Source organism: Syngnathus leptorhynchus, chromosome 3 (genome assembly GCF_054491065.1).
Source record: "Syngnathus leptorhynchus isolate UIUO chromosome 3, UIUO_Slep, whole genome shotgun sequence".
Taxonomy (NCBI): domain Eukaryota; kingdom Metazoa; phylum Chordata; class Actinopteri; order Syngnathiformes; family Syngnathidae; genus Syngnathus; species Syngnathus leptorhynchus.
Genome location: NC_141197.1, coordinates 8941622 through 8965760, shown reverse-complemented (window position 1 = coordinate 8965760; position 24139 = coordinate 8941622). Strand labels below are relative to the sequence as shown.

At 39.8% G+C, this 24139-nt stretch overlaps 1 protein-coding gene across 1 annotated transcript; it reads right to left on the bottom strand.

Moving 5' to 3' along the window:
• Nucleotides 1–20821: 20821 nt before the first annotated feature.
• chst1 (carbohydrate (keratan sulfate Gal-6) sulfotransferase 1) lies at nt 20822–23742 on the bottom strand. The gene is made up of 2 exons (XM_085908049.1): nt 23614–23742; nt 20822–22457 (listed from the first exon to the last, which is right to left on the bottom strand). The coding sequence occupies exon 2, from the start codon at nt 22409–22411 to the stop codon at nt 21134–21136; it is 1278 nt and encodes a 425-aa protein (XP_085764175.1). The 5' UTR covers nt 22412–22457; nt 23614–23742; the 3' UTR covers nt 20822–21133.
• Nucleotides 23743–24139: the final 397 nt, after the last annotated feature.

The following is a 24139-nucleotide window of genomic DNA, read 5'->3' as shown; positions in this document are numbered from 1 at the left end:
ATTCAGCAGGTTGGTTTCACTGATGTGTTTTGGTCCAAATTTAAAAACTTTGGGCATTTTTCAGCAGTCAAACATGTTTGATGACAAAGATATTTGCGCAGCATCTGACGGTAGAGAGTAGGCCGACACAGCGGCAGGCACACTGGCCCCGGGCCATCGTTAATGTTGACTCCTGTGCCAACCCTGAAAGGTCTGGCAAAAGTGAGAACCAGTAAATGATTGCCCCTGACTTGACACGTACATCATTGATGAAACGTTGCTTAACAACACTGCATACGCAGAGTTGTTTTGTGAACTACATTGCATCAGAGGGAACCAGTTCTTATGCATCATCCCTATCATATGCTTTTAACATCTTATTTTATTTGAGTATTTCAACCAAACCGAATCAACTAATCGTAGGAAAGACAAACTCACCCTTGACCCACCCAGTATAGCCACTCTGGTGAGGACACTGAGAGAGTAATTGAATGTCAAAATACTTGACAGCTGGGGTGACAACTCCAATAGGCATACCCTCATGGTGAGACATGTCTTCAAATGAGAAATTTTGAGAGTGGAAGGAGAATAGAGTGCGGGTCAGATGAACCCTCTGGGTGTTAAACACTAAAGCTCATGTCAAAGCACATGTAAATTTGGCCCACTTAGAGAGAAAGAGAGCCTAGTTAGTCTAAGAAAAATAAAACTATAATCACAATCAAAGCAAGTAAGTCTCTCCTCATTTATCAAATTTAAAAACTAAAACAATCAGGTGCCAATTTGGTTGAACTAATGGTAAAGTTAAACTGCATATTGTTTAGACGTATAGCTATGTATCTAGCTAGTTAACTGGCTGGCTGGATGAATACTTTATTGCTCCCAGGGGGAAATTATGAGCAAAAAACTAAAAACGATCATAATTTGTTTTTTTGCCAAGATGCTCAGAGATACAGCAAGTGCTAAAACAATTCAATCTTATGTGTTAAAAACATCAGCAAATTTATCTTTGACTGCGATGCACCAGCACATTGTTAATTTGGCATTTATTAGGCTTTACACAAATCTTATTTTGGTTCATGTTTACAGTCCCTGCCTGATAATTCCTTACAACAGCGAATGAATAGCCTTGAATCCCTCAAGGGACTTGTGGGTTCTCGCAATCTGGTTTTACATGCTCATCAAGTGTGTTCGTCCAGTTACTGCTGTCCTCTGTCAACACACTAGAGACTGTGAATAAACAAGCATTGAAAGGTTGTGTGGAGCAGGAAATGCGATCAATACAGTCCAGTGATATGTGATGCAGGTTCAGCGCCGCATTTGAGTCTAGGGGCCATTTTTACGACGATCGATAGATGTACAGCTCTCTCGTGACAAGATCATAACTACCAAGAGAGACGCAAGATCCAGCTAAATGACCTCAGACACATTTTCTAGTGATAAGACTGGTTGTGAGCATGACACGAATGAAACCATTACAAAAGAAATTGGTTAATCAAGGCGGCAACAAGAGCCCTGCATGAGCATTGGTTTGCAGACACAAATCCGTCACACAAAGACAAACAAACACCCAGGAAAATGGCTGCCATTACTGAGACAAAAACAGAGCAGCAATCTCAACACAGGCCGTGTTTACCGGCGAGACACGGCAGCAATAAAGTTGTCGAGAGGTAGTAAAAGTGATGCTGTTGCAGTTAACACTGCTTCTCATCACGGCTTTTGATTCTTCATATCGAAAATGTGTTCAGCCAAAGGAAACAAGCAAAAGATTATCCGGAAGATGCTGACATGCACTGTATGCCCCATACATAATAGACTTTCTATCTGATGAAAAACTCAGCAAAAACGTGGAGTGTATGCAAAACGTAGCCCACTGAAATTTTATCAGTCTTGATCAGAATTGTAACCTTCTTGTCACTACCCTATAGAGACAAAGTACAGGGTCAATGTACTGTATATTCATGACTTAAAATACTTTTCGAAGCTAGTGTCATCTTCTGATAAGGCCTTTCATTCTGCTTGCTTCTCACTGGGTTTTTATATTTAAGACACTTTGTTACTTGGGAATTTTAGCTGAGTGTGCACAGGTTTTAAAAGGTTTTCTTACAATTAAGGAATAAATTCAAGAAATTATCACACAAAAAAAGGGCCACCCTGTATAATAGTGCTTAGCATGTCTGCCTCACAATGAAGATGCCTAGGGTTTGTGTTATTTACAATCATTCTAAAGGAAATTTGTTTCCCACGTGTTTGCATGGCTCCCACCTTCATTCTAAAAACATGTTACATACAGTCAAGACCAAAATTATTCATCCTCTAGGGGTATAAATTAGGGGTGACCAGATTTGAGTTTCTGAAAAAGAGGACACCATTTTTTGGAGGGGCGTGGTCATTTTAATAGGGGTCAATTTGGGTTTTTTTTTTTGGGGGGGGGGAGTGGGGGTCATTTGTGTCATATGTTATGACACAAATGACATGGTGTCTGTATAGCAATTGCATTTATTGGCCCACAAAACACACAAAAAAAAACCATATACAATAACAAAAACATATTTACACTAACTAGTTTTATAGTGGTACACTAAGTAAAAAAAGTTTAAAAAAAAATACAGCCATCAGTGCAGCATTTGAAGAAGAAAAAAGGGCTCCTCTTCAGTCCTGTTGCGGGCTGCGTTGGCACCTTTTATTTGCCACAGACACGCAAGTGCCTGCCTTGCATGTCAAGCACTCAGCTTCATAAGGATCACAACCCTGGCGAAAGCACGGGAATTTCAACGTGCATTTTAATTTCAGCATTGCTTGTAAATACTCTGTGTGCACTGGGCAGCCCACCCTAATTTGTAGCAAAGTGACTAGATTTGAGGAGAAGGGTGTGACTTATTTGCGAACCATACAGAAAAACCTGGAATTGAGTGAAATGGAATGGAGTGGCAATTCTATTGACAATGTACTGTACATGTATTATGTTTGAGGCAGTCCAACAAAGTCCCGGAGGATTTTTGAAATTCTGATTTTTTTAGGCCTCAAAAGTAGGACATGTCCGTGAAAAAGAGGACGTCTGGTCACCCTATATAAATAATTAAGAGTATAACTCAATCTAGTCCATTTGCAGCTAAGATAGAGTCAAGCATAAAAATATTCGATACCTAGGAGTATGAATGATTTCGGGTTTGACTGTGATTGGAAGACACAAATTTGTCAATAGGTATAAATGTGAGTGTAATTGATTTATTGTCTATACTGTGATGTAGGGCTGCGAATAATCTGTCAATTATTATGTCGATTATCGATAAAATGATCAAAAATGTAATATTTCCCGTCTCTTTATTAGAAAATGGGACATTATTTAAAACTGAACAGAAAAAAACTATTATGATTCAGTTAATGCTTTGGTTCATTACTTGTTGGCAAATTAGTACAGTACGTATACATGTTATTTCTTTGTCATGAATTTTACTTATTGCGGTGTTGTGGCATGTAACCCTTATGATGTAAAATAACAAAAAATCACCCTTGTTTGTTTGAAGAATACATCTCTATTATTAGCTTGGCATAATAATAATATTGCATTAACATTTGCCAAGGTGCTAATGTTAGTGCTCTCATCTTGGCTCCCATGTGTGAACACCAAATAAGTGCTTGGGACAAACAACATAAGAACCTTTTAGTCATGTCATGATTGGAGACAATAATCCGTCTATAGTTCATAGCAAACATTTATTCAACTGTGAGGTTTCAAGTTGACAACAGCTGCTTTAATGAAGGAATTTTCATGAATGTTTAAATATTTTGCGGAAGACGAGATAACAATAGTACATACTTGGGCTGCACTGCACTTAACTAGTATGTGTTCAAGTAAATGAATGACTATATTCATACATTCAAAGTTGAAAAATGGTTTAAGCAGACTCTTTTTCTTCAAAGGATGAAAATCTACCATCTCTCTGTCTCTGTCTCTCTTTCTCTAAATTATGGTGGAACTTGTCAACAACTGCCACGGCAGCAGGGCTTAACAGACTTCTAATTAGAGCTAAATCTAATGAGTAATTTACATCAAAGTATAAAACAAATTATCTGATTCACCAGAGTGGCGGGGGAAATAATTACTGTACACAGATGTCACCTCATTACAGTTGAAGGCAAAGGTGGCTTTATGGCACCTCTGTTCCTAAAAGGTCCACTTGGAGAGCTATTTAATACATGTTCACGTGCTAGACTCAGCAGAAATATTCCATTAAAACATTCTCAATATAGACGACAAACATACAAATGTACAATTTCGGAAAATTGAATTGAGATAATTCAACAGTTTATTTTGGAACACGGATCTGGGATATGTGGCCAAGTTAGCAGTGTACTTCGTTTTCTGAAAAACCACTTGACAATACCCACACAGCGGGCCTGGTTGTTTTATGTGTAAAATAGAGATGCAAAGCACTTTGCAACAAGGTTATGATGTGTGCACAAAACAAAAATCGTATTTACTCTTGCAATGATACCAATATATACTCGCACATCGTGGTAACTTTGATGTTTTTTTATGGAGATATGCCCTGTCAGTACGAATAACAACGGAATCTGGCAATAGTTATGCATGGAAACGTATTGGAAGAAATCCCATCAGGAGTCAAATAAAACAACAGTGTGGCGAGCCATTCATCCCCTGCAGTACATTAACGAGAAAAAAAATCTGTCTTGTGAGAGGAAGAAAAGCCATGCTCTATCCACCCTCCCCCTCTCCACTATCCCAGTCTTTCTTCGTTCCCTGCCCACTGTTATTTTTGCAGGTGCATCTGCAGTGATCTGTTTTCCTCTTCACATCTTTTAATGATTCATGCTTTGAGGTTCTCCACCCCCTCATTCGAAATGGCTTTTAGTGAACAAAGAGACGGAAGTAGAGGAGTCATCTAAAAATTATGTGCATAATCAAGATGATCATAGAACAGCATGGAAGTGAAGAATCAATACATAAGAGGATAGGCTAGCTACATATATCCATTCATCCATTTTCTATACCTCTTATCTCCACGGGGGTCGCGAGTGTGCTGGAGCAATAGGGCAATAGCCGCGGGACACCCTGAACCGGTTGCAAGCCAATCACAGAGCACACAGAGACGAACAACCATCCGCATTCGCACTCACACCGAGGGGGCAATTTGGAGTGGCCTAGTAAGCATGTTTTTGGGATGTGGGAGGTAATTGGAGTGCCTGGAGAAAACCCACGCGGGCACGGGGAGATCATGCAAACTCCACACAGGGAGGGCTGGAGGTGGAATCGAACCTGCACCCTCCTAACCCTGAGGCGGACGTGCTAACCAGTACGTCACTCTGCCGCCAAGCTACATATCGTATATAAAAAATATTTTAGTTTTCCTTTTTCATGTGGTACACGGCTGTCAAACTCGTTTTGTCACAGGTCACTCTGTAGTTAGGTTTAGTTAGCATCCTGTTATAATGGTGAAACCAAATAAATCATCTCCTCAAATTATTACATATAGCTACTGAACAAATTGAGAGATTACCAGCTTTGGAATTAGAAATCGAGGATAATAGTTTGTTCAGTATTAGTTAGCGCATCCGCCTCAGAGTTACAGGGTTCGATTCTGGCTCCAGCCTTGTGTGAAGTTTCAATGTTGTCAACGATTCCCCCTCCTCACATTGATTTGTTGGTCAAAGTAAGTGAAACATGTAAAATGCCGTCTGGAGAGTCTGACAAATATGTATCCAGTGAGTGTCTTGATTCCTTGCCACAGTTTTTCCAGTTTTCTCTTTGGAAATTATCCTCCATGCACTGTGGGCATTGCATTTGTGCTTAGCCTTTTTCTACCTCTCTGCATGGACTCTCTTGATTTTTGTGAACCCGCTGGTCTCCTGACTTGAAGTCATTATTGTGTGCTCTGAGAAGGGTAGGTCCCTTGCTGTTCAGATCTACATTAATGGCAATGGTCAAACCACGTGTGTGTGTGAGGGGATGGGCGGGGGTGGGGTGTCAGTTTTAATGATTTATTACCAATATAAAGTGTTAAAATCCAGTTATTTAATGATGAAATCCTTGACATTAAAAATAATATGAACGTAAAGCATGGAGCAGAAAACTAAAATCAAACAACGGTCATTTAATGTAATATTGTTTAATTATTATTAAGAGGAGACAGTGGTGGCCTCTCAACTTGGTTGTGGGATCGATCCTCAGCCCTGGTGATTGTCATTGTCCTTGAGCTGAATCCCAATTTGCTCCCAGTGTGAACCTGGCAGCGCCTCGCATGGCAGCAGCCTCCCATTGGTGTGTGAATGGGTGATTGTGAGGCATTGTATAGCACTTTGAGCACCACGTTGTATAGATAAACGCGCTATAGAAGTGCAGCCCATTCACCATTTCTAGTAAGTTTGTTTTTACCATTCACATTCAAGGGAGGGGAAGGGGAACCATTACCTCCCCTGCCTGTACATCCCTCCCATTTCCTACTCTTAAGTGTTCTATTCCTCAATCCATTTGGCAAGTCAGCTTCTTGGAATTCACAGGCAGTTTCTGGTGGAACTGCAGTTATTCTATAACCAAATCAAATTGTGCAGTAACAATAACATATATTTTGTGCAGTAATCTGATAAGACATCACCCAGGCCTGTTATTTGCTTTAAATTGTTTTGTTCATAAATTGTTGGTAATGGCCTACTGGCCTCCCAGAAAATACTAACTTCCTTCTAAGGAACTGCCCTTGTGCATGCTTACTTTTCCCCTGGGTTTTACTATACACTATGAAACACTGTCTGCTCTCAGTTTTTGTCCATGTTTTCAGCAATCTTTTATTTGAGGCTGATTACACCACTTTTAAAGCACGACTTTGGATATTTGGCCACTTTAAAGCAGAGAACCAAGTGCTCCCCCCCTCACATCCACCTCATATGTTAGACTGTAATGGAAAAGAAAGATATTGCATAGTAAGAGGAAATAACATTACTAGGAATCGAGATTTGACACTCTGAAAAAAGTGATTTAGTATTCCCCTCAATGTTATGTGTCATATGTCGCATTTTGCTGCATAGTGGTTTGTGTATAACAGACAAGTGGCGAGTGATACATTCTGCAGATAACCACCACATCAGAATCTAGCTCTCCTTACTCTTTGAAGAAGCCCCTTCACAAACAACACCCACAAGGCAAAAGAATGGTTTTAGCGCTTCCTCTCTTTGCTGGTGGTAAGGAAAACCCACCAGGGAATCAAGCATGCAGCAGCACACTAAAATATTCACATACTAGTTGCAAAAGTAAAATATATATAATGCATGCATTTACTTTCATATTCTTGTGAAAGTAGGATAAAAATCGTTTACTTGAAAGAAATCCCGCATTTTAGAGTAAACCCTGCACGCCTTGGGATAAAGTAAATGGCAACGATACATACGATCTACCTGGTTCATTACAAATTAATCAGTAGTTGTGCTTTATGCATGTTACAGTGTACACATAGGCAGGTTTTTACACGGCTCGTAAAGAAATGGCAACACCAGTCATACTGGAACCAAATTATCTTCCATTCTCAAACCTGACAGCAAAGCGCATCTGCACTCCTCGCTGTACCTTTTCTTCCTACTTTCATTTGTTGCTGTGCTCAGCATGAGATATGGCCCAGGTCATGTGACTATTTTTCTTAAATACAACAGTATTTAAGGACTGCACAAAAATTCCCCTGCCTCCACTGTTGAGCAGCGGTGGTGGAAGCAAAGTGAAGACATGGAGAGAGTCGGCAGTCACATGAAGCTATGGCTGTAAAATTACCATTTGCAAAACTACCATATGAACAAGACCAACATTAGATGGCAGAAAATCTTACTGTCATGAACAGTACGTATATTCTTGAAGAATTAAAATGCAAGTGTCTTTTTAGAAACAAAACGAGCCAGTGGATGCTTCATTAATTTTTTGGGGGTCACATATCTGTAGTCTGGTCATGTTGTCCGCAAACTGACTTGTGTAAACCTTGTGGCAGCAACGTCCTCCAAGTTCTCATGGGGGACAAAGAGCCATTCCGAGATGTAATGAACTACAGTATATATTCCCACTCTTCTGGGTCTATCCCAGGTTGGATCAACTCCAAAGCATCCAGCTGCAATCTAAATGAGATGCTGGAACCATCTTTAATGATTCTTCTCAATCGGAAGAAATGGTGGCTCTTTGCCAAGCTCTTTTCAAATGTGTGAACTGCTCCCCTTTAACTTGAAGGCAAAGACAAGCTATTCTATGAATCAACACAGTTGTATATCACAATCTTAATGTAGCGGTGTGGAGTGTGTGCCTGTGATCCTTGGAACAGTGCAAGCACCCCTGGTAATATCTCTACTAGAAAAGTGCTTGCCTTGGATGCCCATGAGCAATGGATACATCTTGATAGCCTGTTCATGGTTGGAAGTATTATTAGTAGTATGTATGTCAATATGAAAATAAGCACGAAGCATAGCTAATTAGCTCTTACCTTGACTCATCTGCAAAATTGACCTATTTGAACCTTCTATATACGTATTTTGCACATATCTTTTATATACAGAATAAATAATTAGGGGCCCAATACTGACCTCTGGGGGACACCACAAGCGATATCCAAATAACCAAAGCAGTGATTATCTAACTTTACAAACTGTTGCCGTCCTTTCAAATAATTCCTTATCCAGTCTAATTTCTCTATTAATCACCTTTTCTGATATTCTTCCAGTTAATTTAATAGTATGTTATGATAAATTGTGTCAAATGTTTTTCTGAGATTGACAAATACATATATTGCATATATAAGTTAAAACAACAAAAAATCTTTCTGAAGAAAATTTGCTTCTTTTTTTATTTATTTTTTTATTTAGTACCCATGATGACACTTTCGGTTTACAAAAAGTTTATTTTTCAGCAAAAGTCACCATGAACCCAAAACAATTCAAACATGTTTGAATACCGAGTGGCTGGCTCTCGTTCTTTCATGCGCGCACAAGCTCGCTCCCACACACCTTGATCGTCTTTGGGAAGCGTATGCAATGTAGCAATCCAACACTAATTCTACTTCCTTTTCTTGGTATAATCTAATCTAGTATACCAAAGGAAACTGCAAAAGTGGCGTAACAAGATGTAGCCATATAAATGCTCTGTAGACTGTGTGACATTTTCACCGTGTCTTATTTGAACAGTTACCACATTTAGACAAAGGAATATCTGAGTGGAATGACTTGTAAATTTAGGCTGCATCAGGCAAGCATGATTATTTTCCCCTGTGCAAATGAGGACTCGTTGAATTCCTAGATGACTGTGATTATGACACAGTAATTAGTAAAATGGTTATACGGTGATGAACATAATTATTGTAGGCTCATCAAAGGATGTCAATCAAGGTCTGCTGTGAAGCACATTTAGGAAAAGCAGAGGCACAACTTTTATAGTACATGAAGTGCTTGCATGTGATTAAAATGGCTCACATTCAGATATTGTGAGCATAAACTAAATTAAGAATCAGTGGATTGTGGTTGATTTATGTAAATTAATATTCCAAAGTAACCTAGGCAATGTTCAATTAAATGCATGCAACGTGTACACTGCTAATTATTTAAGCTAAATTATAATACATAATTAGGTCAAATTAAATATTCATACAGTGGAAATGTCTGAATTGGAAATGAGGCAATGTTTGGACATTGTACTTTAAAACAAAGGGCTCTATATCGCCCAGTGTAAGTCTAGCGCGAGATGCAATCTGAATCCGATGGGTTAGACCTTGATTTGGTATTTTCCCCAGATGTGTGGACGTGCACACAGTAACTTAACTTGATTGATTGCCTACATTTTACATGCAGTCAATATTCAAGTTCAGGTAAAAATAACGATTAATATCTTGATTGAAACAGCGATGCACGCCGTAACGTAAAGAGACATTATTTTTGCTTGTTACGTTAAATTGTCAATAAAACACATATCTCTCATCACAGAAATAAAGCTGAAGTTTTCCATCTAGATCTAAAAATGTGCATTTGTGCTGTGTCTCTGAGTGTCGCCTTTATTGTTTAGTTCTGCTTGTGTTATTTGTGCGCCAGATATATGGATTTATGCACATGTGTGTGTGTGTGTGTGTGTGTGTGTGTGTGTGTGTGTGTGTGTGTGTGTGTGTGTGTGTGTGTGTGTGTGTACACATACTGTTTCCTTTTCACTGTGAAGACGGAAAATAACATGAAAACGCCTCCGAAACATCCCTGTATTCAAGTTAGGCTTGCTACTGCGAGGAAGCTACATGTGGAAGTACTTTTTTTTTTTTTTTTTTTTAATACAAAGTACAAGATTCCTTGAAGACAGAGCAAGCGGAAAACTAAATCTCAGCAGAGTTAAAAAAATATATATTTTAAGGAAGAATTTAGTGTACAGTTTACAACATCCTAATTTGAATTCTACATCACAGACGCTGCATGGCATTCTCTCATATTTTGTTTGTTCATATTGTATACGCATGTACTGCAGTGTCGACTCCCACTTTTCTCTGTGCACCTCCTTTCTTTGAAAAGTCATACCGTAAGCAGATTCCTGAAAAGCAGTGGTGGCGGCGGGGAAGAAAAAATACCTTTAAGGATTAAATACTAATCCAGGTTTTGGACTGGGGAGCTTTGGCCTCAGCGTCCTGTCCTTCAAAACACAGGGAGCTCTCCGCTAATGGGTGGGAGTTTACATGGATGGGGTGATAAAGGTGCTAGTTAACAGGCCTTAAAGTATCCACCGTTTGAAGTGGCCTTTTGTATAGACTAGAACTAGATAGTCAATTGGTAAAGACATTTGAATCATTAAATAATTTGTTGACAAATAGTTGTCACTGGAGTGCCTGCCCCAGCCATTCAAGTGTGAAATTTCACCATCAAGTAAATATTGTGTTAATTGCTTGTTCAGAGCCATTCTTAATTTTGCTGTCACAGATTGTGGGGTATTTGTTTTTGGCAATGAGTCTGCTGCACGGGCCATATGTATAGATCCACGCGCTAATTGATTCTAAGGATTGATGAAGTAAAAAACACAAAAATAACGTGTCCAAAAAAAGACTGACATCTTTTTGCCTATATGAATAAATCAAAAAGTATTTTTTTTTTGTAAATGTATGCTCAGAAGTGGATGCCATTGTCCATTTAAAGATAGCTCCTTATGTCCGAAGCACTAAGGGAGTGATAAATGTTCATTTGGCATCCATAAAAATGTACAGTATATGCTCTGACTTGAATTGTTATTCTGAACCAGCATCAGATTTTGCTTCGTTCATCTATGGTAATAGAAGAGTGTAGGTGTTTGTGGTGGTGCTCAGGGATGAAGGCCATCATCTGCTGACATCAAGGCTATTTTTATTTCACAACTCCACTGTTGCTCAGCACACCATGTTGCAAAGCCAGCTGTCTAAAAAAGCGTAAAGAAAAAATAATAACCGTGAAAACGATGAGACAAAGGAGACGTTCGTGGAGAGTTTAAATTAAAAATGTGACTCAGATGGGATGTCATCAGGATTCGATGTCATTAGCAGTCTAAAATCTGCAGAACAGGGAATAGTATAATGATATAATTTAGATTTAAAAAAATGACAGGCACAAAATTACAAACCAGCAACACAAAGCAGCTACTGAAATTGGAATTTCACTTTTGTAATTAGGCTATTGAGCTAAAGCAAATCAGCGCTGCAGCTAGTAATTCTGTCCTGTGACCCTAAAGCATCAGAAACAGGCAGGGTGAACTGTCCCTAGGGAAGCTCTCATTGTTCAAACTGTTCAGCATGTTTCAAACACGCCAAAAGCATGTTGGGTATATGAGATATTCTGTTTCAGAGTGATTGGCAGTGTCAATCATGTGTCCATAAAAGAACTGTGTACTTGGCTTCTTCTATATTTACCTAAGTACCGAGGCACTCAATGAGGGCATCAGTGCTGTGGTCTGTGACGCGACATGGCAGTGGTGGATGTAACCATATAAAACGTCCCAGAAGTGCTCTATTGAATTAAGGTCTGGGGAGCCGACGGGCCAGTCATAGAGCATCAGTGCTGTTATCGTTTGGGACCTGCTAAAACACTCCAGCAACAGGAGGCCAAGCGGAACCATTGTCAGTGTCTTCAGACTCTCCTACGCACATGTGTGTATTTTTGAAGCGAATAAGCCACAAATGAGATAAGTCTTTATTGTGGTTTTCTCTAGCAAATGCCAATTGAGCTGTATTCTGCCAAGATGAGCACCGATCCCACTTGTGCACGTCGGACACACCTGACACCCTTGTAGTGTCTGCCTCTGACAGGCATGAAACAAACACACATTTTAAAAGGCTCTGCCATGACAGTGCCTCCTGTCCTCCCTTGAATAAAACAGCAACTAGCGCTCCCCCCCCCCCCCTCCGCTCAACGTGTATTCTCTCTACCGGGACCGGCTGATTTTCTAGAGGTGTGAATGATTTGGAGTTCTTAACATTTTTGTAGATATTTAAGCAGTGAATTTGGTTAGACTCTGTTTCAAAACAACACTGCACATGGGAATATTTTCAAGAGAAATTGACATTAAGATAATGCCTCACTGCTAATTTTTCATTCAGTTTCTGCAAAATTGAGATATGAAGATAACCTGTAGTAGTTCAACAATGGAGTTATATGCAAGCTGTGTAGTTTGTTATTCTTTGACTGCCATGTTGTCCTATTGTCTTTAACAGGAAGTAATAATCTTTGTGTGCAGTGACCTGGAACTTGTAATGCATGATTCAGTTCCATTAAATTTAATAAGTGATAAAAGAACCGCAACAAATAATAATTGAGTATAACACACAACAGTCAACATTACGCATACTTGCACAATACAAATCGATAACCGACTGTAATAATATTTTTGTCGTCTTGGTGTGCGTTGGTGAGACACTCTACTGCACCGTACTGAAAGCTATATGCGATAATGAAATTGCCTAAGTAAATTGCATGAAAGTCAAAAATTATTAGAAACAACACTCGGGTAATTTACCTCTACATGACTTCTAACTGCAGCCCAATAATAAGCATCATTTTACTTCTTTGACTATGTTGATATGCAGTCAAAATAAATAACCCTTTTCAACCCGAATATTAACAGTTTTCTGGTTTTGTAAAGTACTTGTGAATGCTCACAGAATGCCCTTAATCACGTTTTTAAAATTTAGAATAAGACCCCTGGGTTACATCTTTTCTAACCCAAACGTCTGGACTTGTAAATGCGATCGTGTCACCTCTGCATGCTCCTGCTCTATCTTGAGTTTTATAGTACAGCAAGTACTTGTAGGCGCATCATCCTCACTGTAGCAAGCCTACCTTGAATACACTAATTTCTCTGCAGCGTTGTCACATTATTTTCCATCTCTGCAGCTACATTGATAGTGTGTATGTACACAGACACAAGCAGATATAAACTTCATGGTGGAGCTTGGTAATGGGCAGAAAGACACACTTCTGGAGCGAAGGGGGACCCCTGCTGCTTTATTCCTGTGGTGAGTGACAATACTATTTTATGTTTTATTTATGGTAAAATGCAAGAAGCAGAAATGCATCTGTGCCATGATGCCATGATGTCGATGTGCGTTGCCGTAGCAATTGGGATATTTAAATGCACAAGTAGCTCTTTCCGTTCAGGCATGTAAATGGGTTATTCCAAATGTTTCCGAAACCCAAATACTGACCTTAATCCAAATGTTATTTCATTTCTCAAAAATAACACATTTTGTTTCTGAAAAACATTTAATCCAAATAGGTGCAGGCATGCTATACGCTTTTGATTACGGAAAAAAATTGTTTCAGTGTTGTCAGCCCAAACCATAGATTTGAATATAGCTACGACACCCCACCACTTCAAGCTGCTGTCCTATGGTGACGCTAAACTACACAATACAATACAAAACAACTTCATTTATATAGCGTATTTTACAATGTGGCTAAAACTGTTTGCATGCGAAAAGAATTTCTCTTTTCAGAAAACATTAGGTGTCTGAATTCCCAATCCATTAAATACATGCAAATAACACTTACATTTTTAAGCATGGATAACAGCAAACTGGGGCATGCATAATACCTGAGTCGAAAGGAAAGACTTTTTGAGGGCACTTCTTTTTGTGGGGGGCATCTAATTTTTGAATGTGTGTTATTCTCACAAAATTACAGTATTATATATATCAAAATCTTTGTGGATATGGTTACATTGCACAAGTGGTCATTTTTGTGGCTGGTTGGTTTATGGGACAAAAGATTTAGCCATTTTCATTATATGACCATAGACAATATCGTGCTTCTGTAAAAACATGCAAAAGGAGTGTCTAGTGCTTTGGAAGTTTGGTTTGACACAGGAAGCCAACGTGGCAGTGTAAAGACACTATTGATCTTTAGAGGCGTACACGCACATGCACACACACGATACTTCAACCAGAAGTCTTTTTCCTTTTTATTTATGTCCATTACAAAATACAAAAAAAGCCCCCCAAATGTTTTTGCCCCCCAAAAAAGCCCATGCATTCATTCATCTGACTGTGAAAGCGCTCTGATCGTGTCCACTTTGCCATTAGACAGCAGACGGTGACTGGTGGGAGAAAGATTGTCATGCAGAGCGTTGGCAGTAGCAATTTGGGTCTCTTGCTCCACCCCCTCATGTCCCAATTGGTACCTTCAAAATGTATGCCTGAGTGCCCTTCACATGATGGAAACCACAGATATCAAGGGTCTTTTCAAGCTGAGGAACAAATGTTGCCACAGGGTCACTGAGTCATGAAGGTCATATGATGCATCGGTCAGGTCCCTCAGGTCATTATGAGACCCGATGGTGGTCAACAACAACAGAAATGTGAATTGAAGGTTTTGCCCCTTTGTTTTTGAAGGAGCAATGCCATGTTTTGTAGTCAAATTTCACAACACAACTTCAGATTTTAATAAATGTCATATAGCCATGATATTTGTGTGGATTTTGTTTCGAACTATGCCTCTGCCGCTGGTCTGCTTGTACAACCTGGTCACAGCTAATGGAGTGGAGGTTGCAGGCAGTAAACAGACACTCAAACACATTTAGCGTTTTAATGATTAAGAATTTAATCCGTGTTTTACAAAGTATGATGTGTCAAAAAAAAAGACGATTCTCACTCTGACTTACACTTATGATGTAAATAATTGCTGAGTTTTGTCCATTCCAGTAAGTACAGAATTGCCTTACATTACACTCTGAGATTTTTACGAGTCTGAGAAAAATAAATGCATTTGGGCAGACCTGCATTTTACAAACATCAATTAGATCCCGTCAAAACAATTAATTGGCTCAGTCTAAATGTGTTCATCAAAGCTTAATGGTGTCTACATAATGATGATTGATCAATTTACATTATGGACTTTTTATTATGTTTTGAGAATGAGTTAAATCTACCAGTCACAGAACCCCTGGTGAGTACGGCAAGTCAAGAACAGATGTTGTTTATATGAGAGGCAGAAATATGTAAATATATGAAGGTAAGGGACAATGTGCTATCCTATCTGACTGAGACAAGATATAATTTGTTTCTATGACAGAGGTTCAATTTTGTCCCCATGAGCAGCTACACTATGGTCCTTCTGGTACAACACGTGTTCACTGTAATTATAGATATGGGTTTTCAATTATTTTACAGCAAAATGGCATGACATGAAATTTTCTGCTCAGCTACACATAGATGGAGGGAAGCCCAGGGTTTTGCAGATCCATCCCGAGACAGTAATGCCTTTGTGGCTCTTAGATATTGGATTAATAATACTTTGCTCTGCTGCTTATTAGGGGTACTCAAGTCCTTTTTTCTTTCTACATACGCATTAAGGAGAAAATAAGGGTAGCAATTTAACAGCAGTAGCAACCAAGCAAAGCCGACACTAAACCAGGCCAGCTAGCTCCTACGACATTGAGATCCCAGATTAAGGCTTTTTTTTTTTTTTTTTAAATACTGTATTTTAATTAAGTCACTCCGAGTATGTGTAACCCTTATAATTTCAGTTCAAATAGAATGTAGCAATAGGTTAACATAGTGTCACCTGAATACAAGAACGGCCTGCAGAGACCAGATGTGACCAAAAACTGTATGTTCTATTCAGTATCAGTACTCATCATATAAACAGTATATTGTCCTTGCTCTGGTGTGCTTGTTCAGCACTGTAGTTCATGAATAAATTGGATGTTGTTCTTCTATGAATACAAGCATGACTTGATAAAGAGGTGATGGATCTTGCTTGCTTGCCTTCCTGTGTGGAGTTTATATGTTTCGCTTCAGTAGCGTTGGTATTTGGGCACAGTATCTCTGAAAATTAGGCTGACATTTTGGTATGAATAGAATTTACAGCTCAGATTTACCATTTATCAAGCATACCATGAAAAGAAATATATATATGTCAAATATTCACCAATTGTGCAAATGTATTATGTACATTAGTATCTCTAGAATTCGAATGACACTTTTTAAGCTGCAGCGATGCAAAGTGAAAACAAGACAAAACATCTTGGGGTAATTTATTTGAGTAAGACCAATGTGTGTGTGCGTATGTGTGTTACCTTACGGCATACACAGTGCTACGGTTGTGCATAACAGATACTGCCTGCAGGCCTACACGATCACTGCATTTCAAGAACTCAGCACCTCTGTTGTGTAGCCCAGGCAGAGTTGAGTCATAGCTCTACACTGACAGGATAGGAGGACATGGAGGAGGAAGGAGGGAGAAGGAACCTCATGGCCCTAAATAATGGAACACAGAAAACGCAGTGCTCTTGTTTGTCTTGCTGGCTATAAGTGGTGTCAAATAAGCACCTACGATGTCCTTTTGATTGTAATAATATTGTTCAATACAACATTGATTAAGTTGCCTTTATTTAAAAAGATTTGCATGGATGGATGGATGGATGGATGGATGGATGGATGGATGGATGGATGGATGGATGGATGGAAGGATATATAAATATATATGTTTTTACTGTTGGAGGACAGAGAGCAGCCCCTCTTTTCTCGGTCTGAAGGGAACATTAGTAAACCCCTCTAGTAATTACTATAGAGAAATATCCATCTATCCATTTTCAACACTGCTTATCAGGGTCGCGGGGGTAGTGGAGCCTATTCCAGCTAACATCTGAGGATAGGCAGACTTCACTCTTAACTGGAGGCCAACCAGTCGGAGGGTATCTATTATAAAGACGAATAACCGGTCACACCTACATGCACACTGCCACTGAGCGAGAATCAATCCCACACTGCCCACACACAAGTCAGGTGTGAGTACGCTTACACTTACAGTGACTTCGATAAATTTGAGATAAATGGTAGAAAAATGAAATAATTAAAAACAATCATTATTTACTTTATTTTTCACAACATGGGTTTTATAATCCTAAATTTTCTTACAGAACAAGAACATGACTTCAATTTGTTTTTTTTTTTATTTTAATTAATTTGTTTGATGTGATGTGATCTTTTGTGAGGCAGTCAATATCTACACTATCAATATCTAAGCTTTTCTGTCTACATAATTTGAGTGATGCAGACCAAGTGTAAGATTGGATTGGACTTGAAATAATATAACATTTGGAAACTGTTGGGTTATTACCAGGCCAATACCCTCATTTCACAAAAGTGCAGAACCAACAGTCTAATGAGGATTTATTGGTAAGTAGTCATGCAAAAAATTAAAGCTTTTCTGACAATGGACAAATGACATATTTTTATGGCTTGCCTAGACCAGATGCGAATCACATGACTTTTCCTCTAGAGATTCAAAGCATCTGTTTTTGCCTTTGTGTTTAGATTTATGCACATGGGTAAACTGTACTCACCACATAAGCGCACCAATTTTGCTCTGGGGGGGGGGGGGGGGGCTGTGGTGCAAGATTGGAACTATGTATATAATATCAATCCATATTTACAGAGTCAGTAAATAAAACCCACTCAAACAGTAGTTTACATTGGCAGTATTATCAGTACCTCTCTCATTTTAAAAAGTCTAATAGTGATAAGTGTGAATATAGAATATGTCAACATAAATTGAATGTTCCATGTGTGCCATTAACTATGCAAGCAGCTGTTAGTGTAACTAGAGTGGAAGATAATTTCTCCAAGCCATAATTATTCTACAATTACCATTATTTTATTTATTGTCTTTTTTAGTGGGAGAAGATTTGGGCTTTGGAAATGTTGAGTCAATAAAATACCAGACTCAGACCTGGGTCGTCCATTGGTTTGTTATTTAATCTGCAAAGCATGAATTGCCAAGCAAGTATTGCATGATTTCAAAAGATTCACCAAGGCCAAATGCATTTTTTCCTACTGTTCTGCATCAACGTCATCAAAATATGAATCATCAAACCCATCGTGCTTTCCGATTTTATTTTATTCGAAAATATATTTGCATGACTCTTCTCTTTTGTGACTTCTCAGAGGGTCATTATTTTGCTCGTGGCTGTTCATACTTGTCTGCCTATACGCGTGACCACTCATCTCATTTTTGGCTTTATGGGCCAGCCGTGGGGAGAATTTCAGTGTCAGCTGACCACAGTGATGTGAGCACCGCTGACTTGACACCAATGTGATGCTGCGTGCACACGTATACACACAAATACTGCAGGCTCTTTTACACACATGTATACTAATTTCCATGTGTGCATTAATCATCAATGGTTCCTTACATGTGCATGCAATTGGGTGAATAAGAGCTGTAGTTTGAAAGGACAGAGTATCATATTTGCCATACTGCAATATGTATTATAGGCAATGTTAATGTGCAATGAAAACCAGAGACGTTCATGTAATGACAATTCGGATTTTTAAAATGTTACAATCTCCTTTTTATTGGTTGTTATTGATACATCTCAGTATCTCAATTAGTTGCCAGATGTGAACATCAAACATGTCCACAATTATTCCACACAGCATCTATACCCTTTACTTTGCAGAGAATAGACACTCTATTGAGCATCTGGTGTGAAAGCTGTGCCAAACATATGCGAGTGACTTGCTGTAGCGACATCTGATGTCATCTTCTTAGAAAATGTAGTAGGAGGTTTTCTTTATACCACAGCCATACTGATAACCTGGTTAATTCTTTGTAACTTTAACTTATGTATCAGTATGGGTAGTTTTTAGCCGTTGTTGGATGAAACTCTTGATCCAACAACTTGGTTGTAATCTTTAAAACAATGGTCAGAGCTGAGTTCAAACCGCTGACCCTCCAAATTTTGAACGACTGCCTGAACCACGGCTGCCACTGTGTGTATATAACCCCCCCCCCCACCTCGGGCCCTCCCTGTGTGGAGTTTGCATGTTCTCCCTGTGCCTGCGTGGGGTTTCTTCTGGTCGTCCGGTTTCCTCCCACATCTCAAAAACATACTTGATAGGTTGATTGCGTGGGTGTGAGTGCGGATGGTTGTTTGTTTCTGTGTGCCCTGCGATTGGCTGGCAACCTACTCAGGGTGTCCCCCTCCTACTGCCCAATGACTGCTGGGATAGGCTCCAGCATGCCCGAGACCCCTGTGCGGTACAGATAATGGATGGATAAAAATTTGAGAGACTCATAGTCACACTAGCAACTCTTTTTTGCTGTAGTTCTGGACTTTTCTTTTGCATCCCTGTTAAATAATTCACTAGTCCCTGAAAGTCAGAGATAACTTCCCTCTCCTCCCTCATAATGTGACCTTAATAATTTCACCCTGTGCATGACAGAAAAAAGAGAAAATGTCTCCTTGTACTTACTGAGCTGATTATGCCTATAGAGCTAGTAGATGAAAATGAATAAATGCTGAAGCAAAACAAATACTTTCAAATAAATGTGTTCTTACACATGATTTCTTGATTTTTGAATGAATCAATAAATGGAATATATGTAGCTTCTCAATTAAGAGCTGAAACAGTGAGTATGTTTCGTTCAAGTAGCTAAAGCAATAATCATATAATCCGAGCATTAAAAATAGTTCAGAAATGAAAAGTGCTCGAAGAACAGTCAGTCATTTTATAGGCAAAGTCAAGTGAAAACCCAAACGTGAGTGCCGAAGTAAAGGATGAATCCCACGAGAGGGCTGCAGCAAGAAATCGGTGGACGATAGAAAAATAGAAGGAAGAGCACTTGCCTCTAGCCTTGACGCCGAGGAGGATCAAAAGGTTTGTGCTCTGCATCTTAATGGACATTGGGCCACCAATACTGATGAGCATTCATTCACATGGGCTATTTTGTGGGTAAACTATCAGTCATTGTGCCTCAATCAAGGGGTGTCATCGAAGCATAGATGAAACTTAAAATTCAGATCATTTCTTGATATTCCCAAGACTCCAAGACTTTCTAAACAACGCACTTTTGGGGTTAATGCAAGTTCTGGACCCCAAACGTAGCTGTAGAAAGAAGCCATTTATTGGCTATTTATCTGACAAATTGACATTTTACTTTAAACCTCCGACAAAGGGGACTGAATGTGTGAATAATGTGATATGTGACGATGACATTGCAAATACAAAATAAAAAATAATTAGATCCTACCTCAATTTGAATTCAAGCCTGTCCAAATCTCAACCGTCATCCATGTCAGTAACACCATAATCATCTTGAAAACTGCAACTAAATCTCTAAATTCTCAGTAAATTGAGATTTCCGAATTCGCTATAATCAGTATGCTCGTCAAAAATCCTCTCATGAAACACTTATGACTTGATTGGGTGTTTTATGTCCGTTAACCCAGAAACTAGAAATGTTTGCTTATTCTTCTTTCCCAGCACTGCATGTCAGCATCTATTTTCTTATGACATGGATAGAAACACTGAAAAGTTGACTGCAACATTCACTATTTATTGCACAGTTTTCATTCCTTGTAAAAGAAAAAATGACCCATTCCATTTACACACACATTTTTTGAAGGGCAACATTTCACTTACATACATACACAAAGTGAACGAAGTCGACGTCATGTTAATGGGAAAACTTTAAATGACACGTTTGTAAACTAGCTTGTTTGATTATTTCGTGTTTTAAGTGTGCTGTTCATAACATCTGGGGATCATCCACAGTCCCTTCGTGCATTCAAATGATCATTTAGTGCAAATTTGATTCGGCAATATGAAAGCAACACCCAACCAATGAGATGATAAGGCAACAATTATAAATATAGAAAAATAGTCACCGGGAGCTATCTTAGTTACAAAAAGGGGACAAAAGTTTTGTCTTGAACCAGTGAGATGGACAAATTTTTCAGTTCTTCGACCGACCTCACCGTCTTGTATCCGAGTTGGTGGAGAACCTTTTGACACACTGTCTGAGTGTATTCTACCATGTCAAAAGAGAGTTTCAAGCGCCAACTCTCAGCATTAGCAGCGGAGTCTCGTACTGTACCAAATTTGTGTTTCGCCGATGGCTCATTGCTGCCGCGAGTGTTTGCATGTATCCAGTCTTCCACATTTTTATCCATGGGCAGCCCCAGATAGTCATAGATCTCCTTTGTCTTGTGAAGTGGATTTTTGGCCAAATCTTCATAGCGAACCAGCATATATTTCCCCTTCAACCAATATGGATGGCCGAGACCGGTTGAAACAGAGCTTCGGTAGTCTTCACAGACGACAGTGAGCTGACTCAAGTCAAGATTGTAGGGCTTCCGCCCCGTGGCCCTCCATATACGCCACAGCCGGTACGTATCCCTGAACGTCTCAATTCGGGATGATAGAATACCACGAGGGTCTCTGACAAGTTGGATCACTTTGATATTCAGTCTGGGGTCCTCCAAGAGGGCGCGTAAATCCCCAATCTCTGGCACACGGACAACCTTGATAGCCACGTGCTGTTTCTCCCGACAGGCTTCGGTCGCCAAGGTCATGTTGAGAAGTGCACATTTCTTAACGCAGTCCCCCTCTTCCACGTTGACATCAGATGGGCCGAAGGCATCGCATACAGGTTGTTGGCACAAAGCTCGGCTCGCGCCGCGGCGGAAAAGTTTGTCGGTCGTGTGGTTTGTCGGAGTCGGTTTGATGTAGCTCTCGAGGAAATATAGATCACAACCATATAGGCTTCTCAAGAGGTCTCGGCTAGCCCCCAGCATCACACGGCGGTCTGCTGTGTTGTGGCTGTGGGACAGACGGGGGATGAGTGTAGTCTGGACATGATAAAGAGGTTCAAACAAGTAAAAAACCTCTTGGTGCTGGTTGAGAAGCTGGCCGACAAAGGAGGAGCCACTACGGGTGGTGGCCAAAACCAGGATGTGGGTTTTGCGCGATGCATTGATGTAAAAGAAAGGGTAATCTTCACAGCCTCCTGCGCCCCGTTCAAAGGGAGCTTCGATCTCCTGGTCTCCCAGACCGCAGTTCTGTGGGCTGGGCAACGTGCACAACTGGAAAGGCTTGGAAGTGAGTGTACGGATGGCCGTGTACTGGATGGCGATAGAGGCCAAGGCCAGCAGGATCACTGCCTTCCAGGAACATTGCATGGCGGAAGCACTTCATTTAGACTCGGAGATCCATGTCAGGTTCTCCCTGCAGACAAACAATTTACAGGGGAGTAAGAAATTACACTTTTTTTTTTTAACAGTTACTAGTTTTAAATCTAGGTAATTGTAGTTATTTTTTATTTTATTTCATATTACAAACGAGAGAACTGAAGCAGCAGCACCATTTTAAGGTTTTAAGGTGGATGATTAAAATATTTACAATACTCACATCACAGTCTTTATTTTACGTCCACAGAACAAGAGGAGGTCCAGTACAAAAACAAAAAATGAAAAATATTTTGAAAACTAATCTTCCTAATATAAATATCCCAATGGAAAAATAGTGGTCCTCTCAAAATGGTGAGTACTGCTTATATTTGATCAAATATATTGATGAGAGCCCTTGCAAAAAGTCCATATTTTTCTAATATTTTATAACATGAGAAAAGTACAAGTTAACAGTTTTGGTAATTGATATGTAGCCACAATTTCTGCCAACTCCAACATCCATGCATCATATAGCCTACAATGATGGCCTGATTGAAGAAAAAAAACCAAAAACCTCATGATACCCATAAAAATGAGAGTAAAGCTGCACTAACAATGTCATATCAAGGGGAGAGGTTCCTGCAAGTGAAAAAAATAATAATTTCCAAAACAGTGAATCACGAGCGTGTGACTTCGCGCAGGAGGCTTAGATGTGTACAATAGATAAATCCTCTCATCATCCCCTCCATCTGACAGCATTACATTTGTCAGGTCCAGCAGAGACTACATTTGGCATCACATAAAATTCTTTCAGCGCTAGTTACATTTACATTGCTTTGAAATACTGAAAAGAGCTTGCTTTTTTTTTTCCTTGGGCAAATGGAGATAATGGTTAGTCAGTGAGCTGCATCGCTGATGCCTTTCTTACACTGAGCGGACTTTATATGGAAGCTGATGTAAAACCCCAGGATGAGATTTCCACCACACAAAGCTCACACATAGCCTAGACTGCAGCGAACAGGTTGAGCTTGCTGATGAGCTGATGTGAGATGGAGTCATGCTCGGTAATGCTGCGATAAGGCAAACGATTGTATCCCACCCAACCAGCAAGTGTTCCAAAACATTGCGTTGAAATGTGCGTGCAGGCTTTTAAATCAGTGACACAACACACGAACAATGACTGTTTATTTTTTATTTTTATTCATTTCTCTCACCTTGTCGGTAGCACGAGTGTTCTCATGATGCTCCGTGCTCGCTGATTCCCCTCAGTGCTCAGAAATGTTTCCATATGCGCGCTCCTTTCTCGAGTGGAGGGCTGGCTGATCTTCTCCTTTGATATAATGTATCGCTCAAAGCATGCTTCGTCAGAACAGTTCGGCCCGGATCATGGAGAGAGGAAAAGTGCAATGAAAAGTGGCGTTTTACCGTGCGCACGGTGCGTCAGGCGGTGAGGCAAACCGGAGAGGCAGTCTTCTTTTATTTTAATAATGCGTGTGTGTGAGGTACACAAGGACTGATTGTCTGGACCACCCAGACCCCTCCTCTTTTCCACCTGCCTCTCTCTCTCTCTCTCTCTCTCTCTCTCTCTCTCTCTCTCTCTCTCTCTCTCTCTCTCTCTCTCTCTCTCTCTCTCTCTCTCTCTCCATCATCTCTCCTGCCATATCACAGAACCCCCATCCCCTGCTTCGTTTAACCCATCTATCCATCCATTCAATGACATTTAGCCTACGTCATCTCACC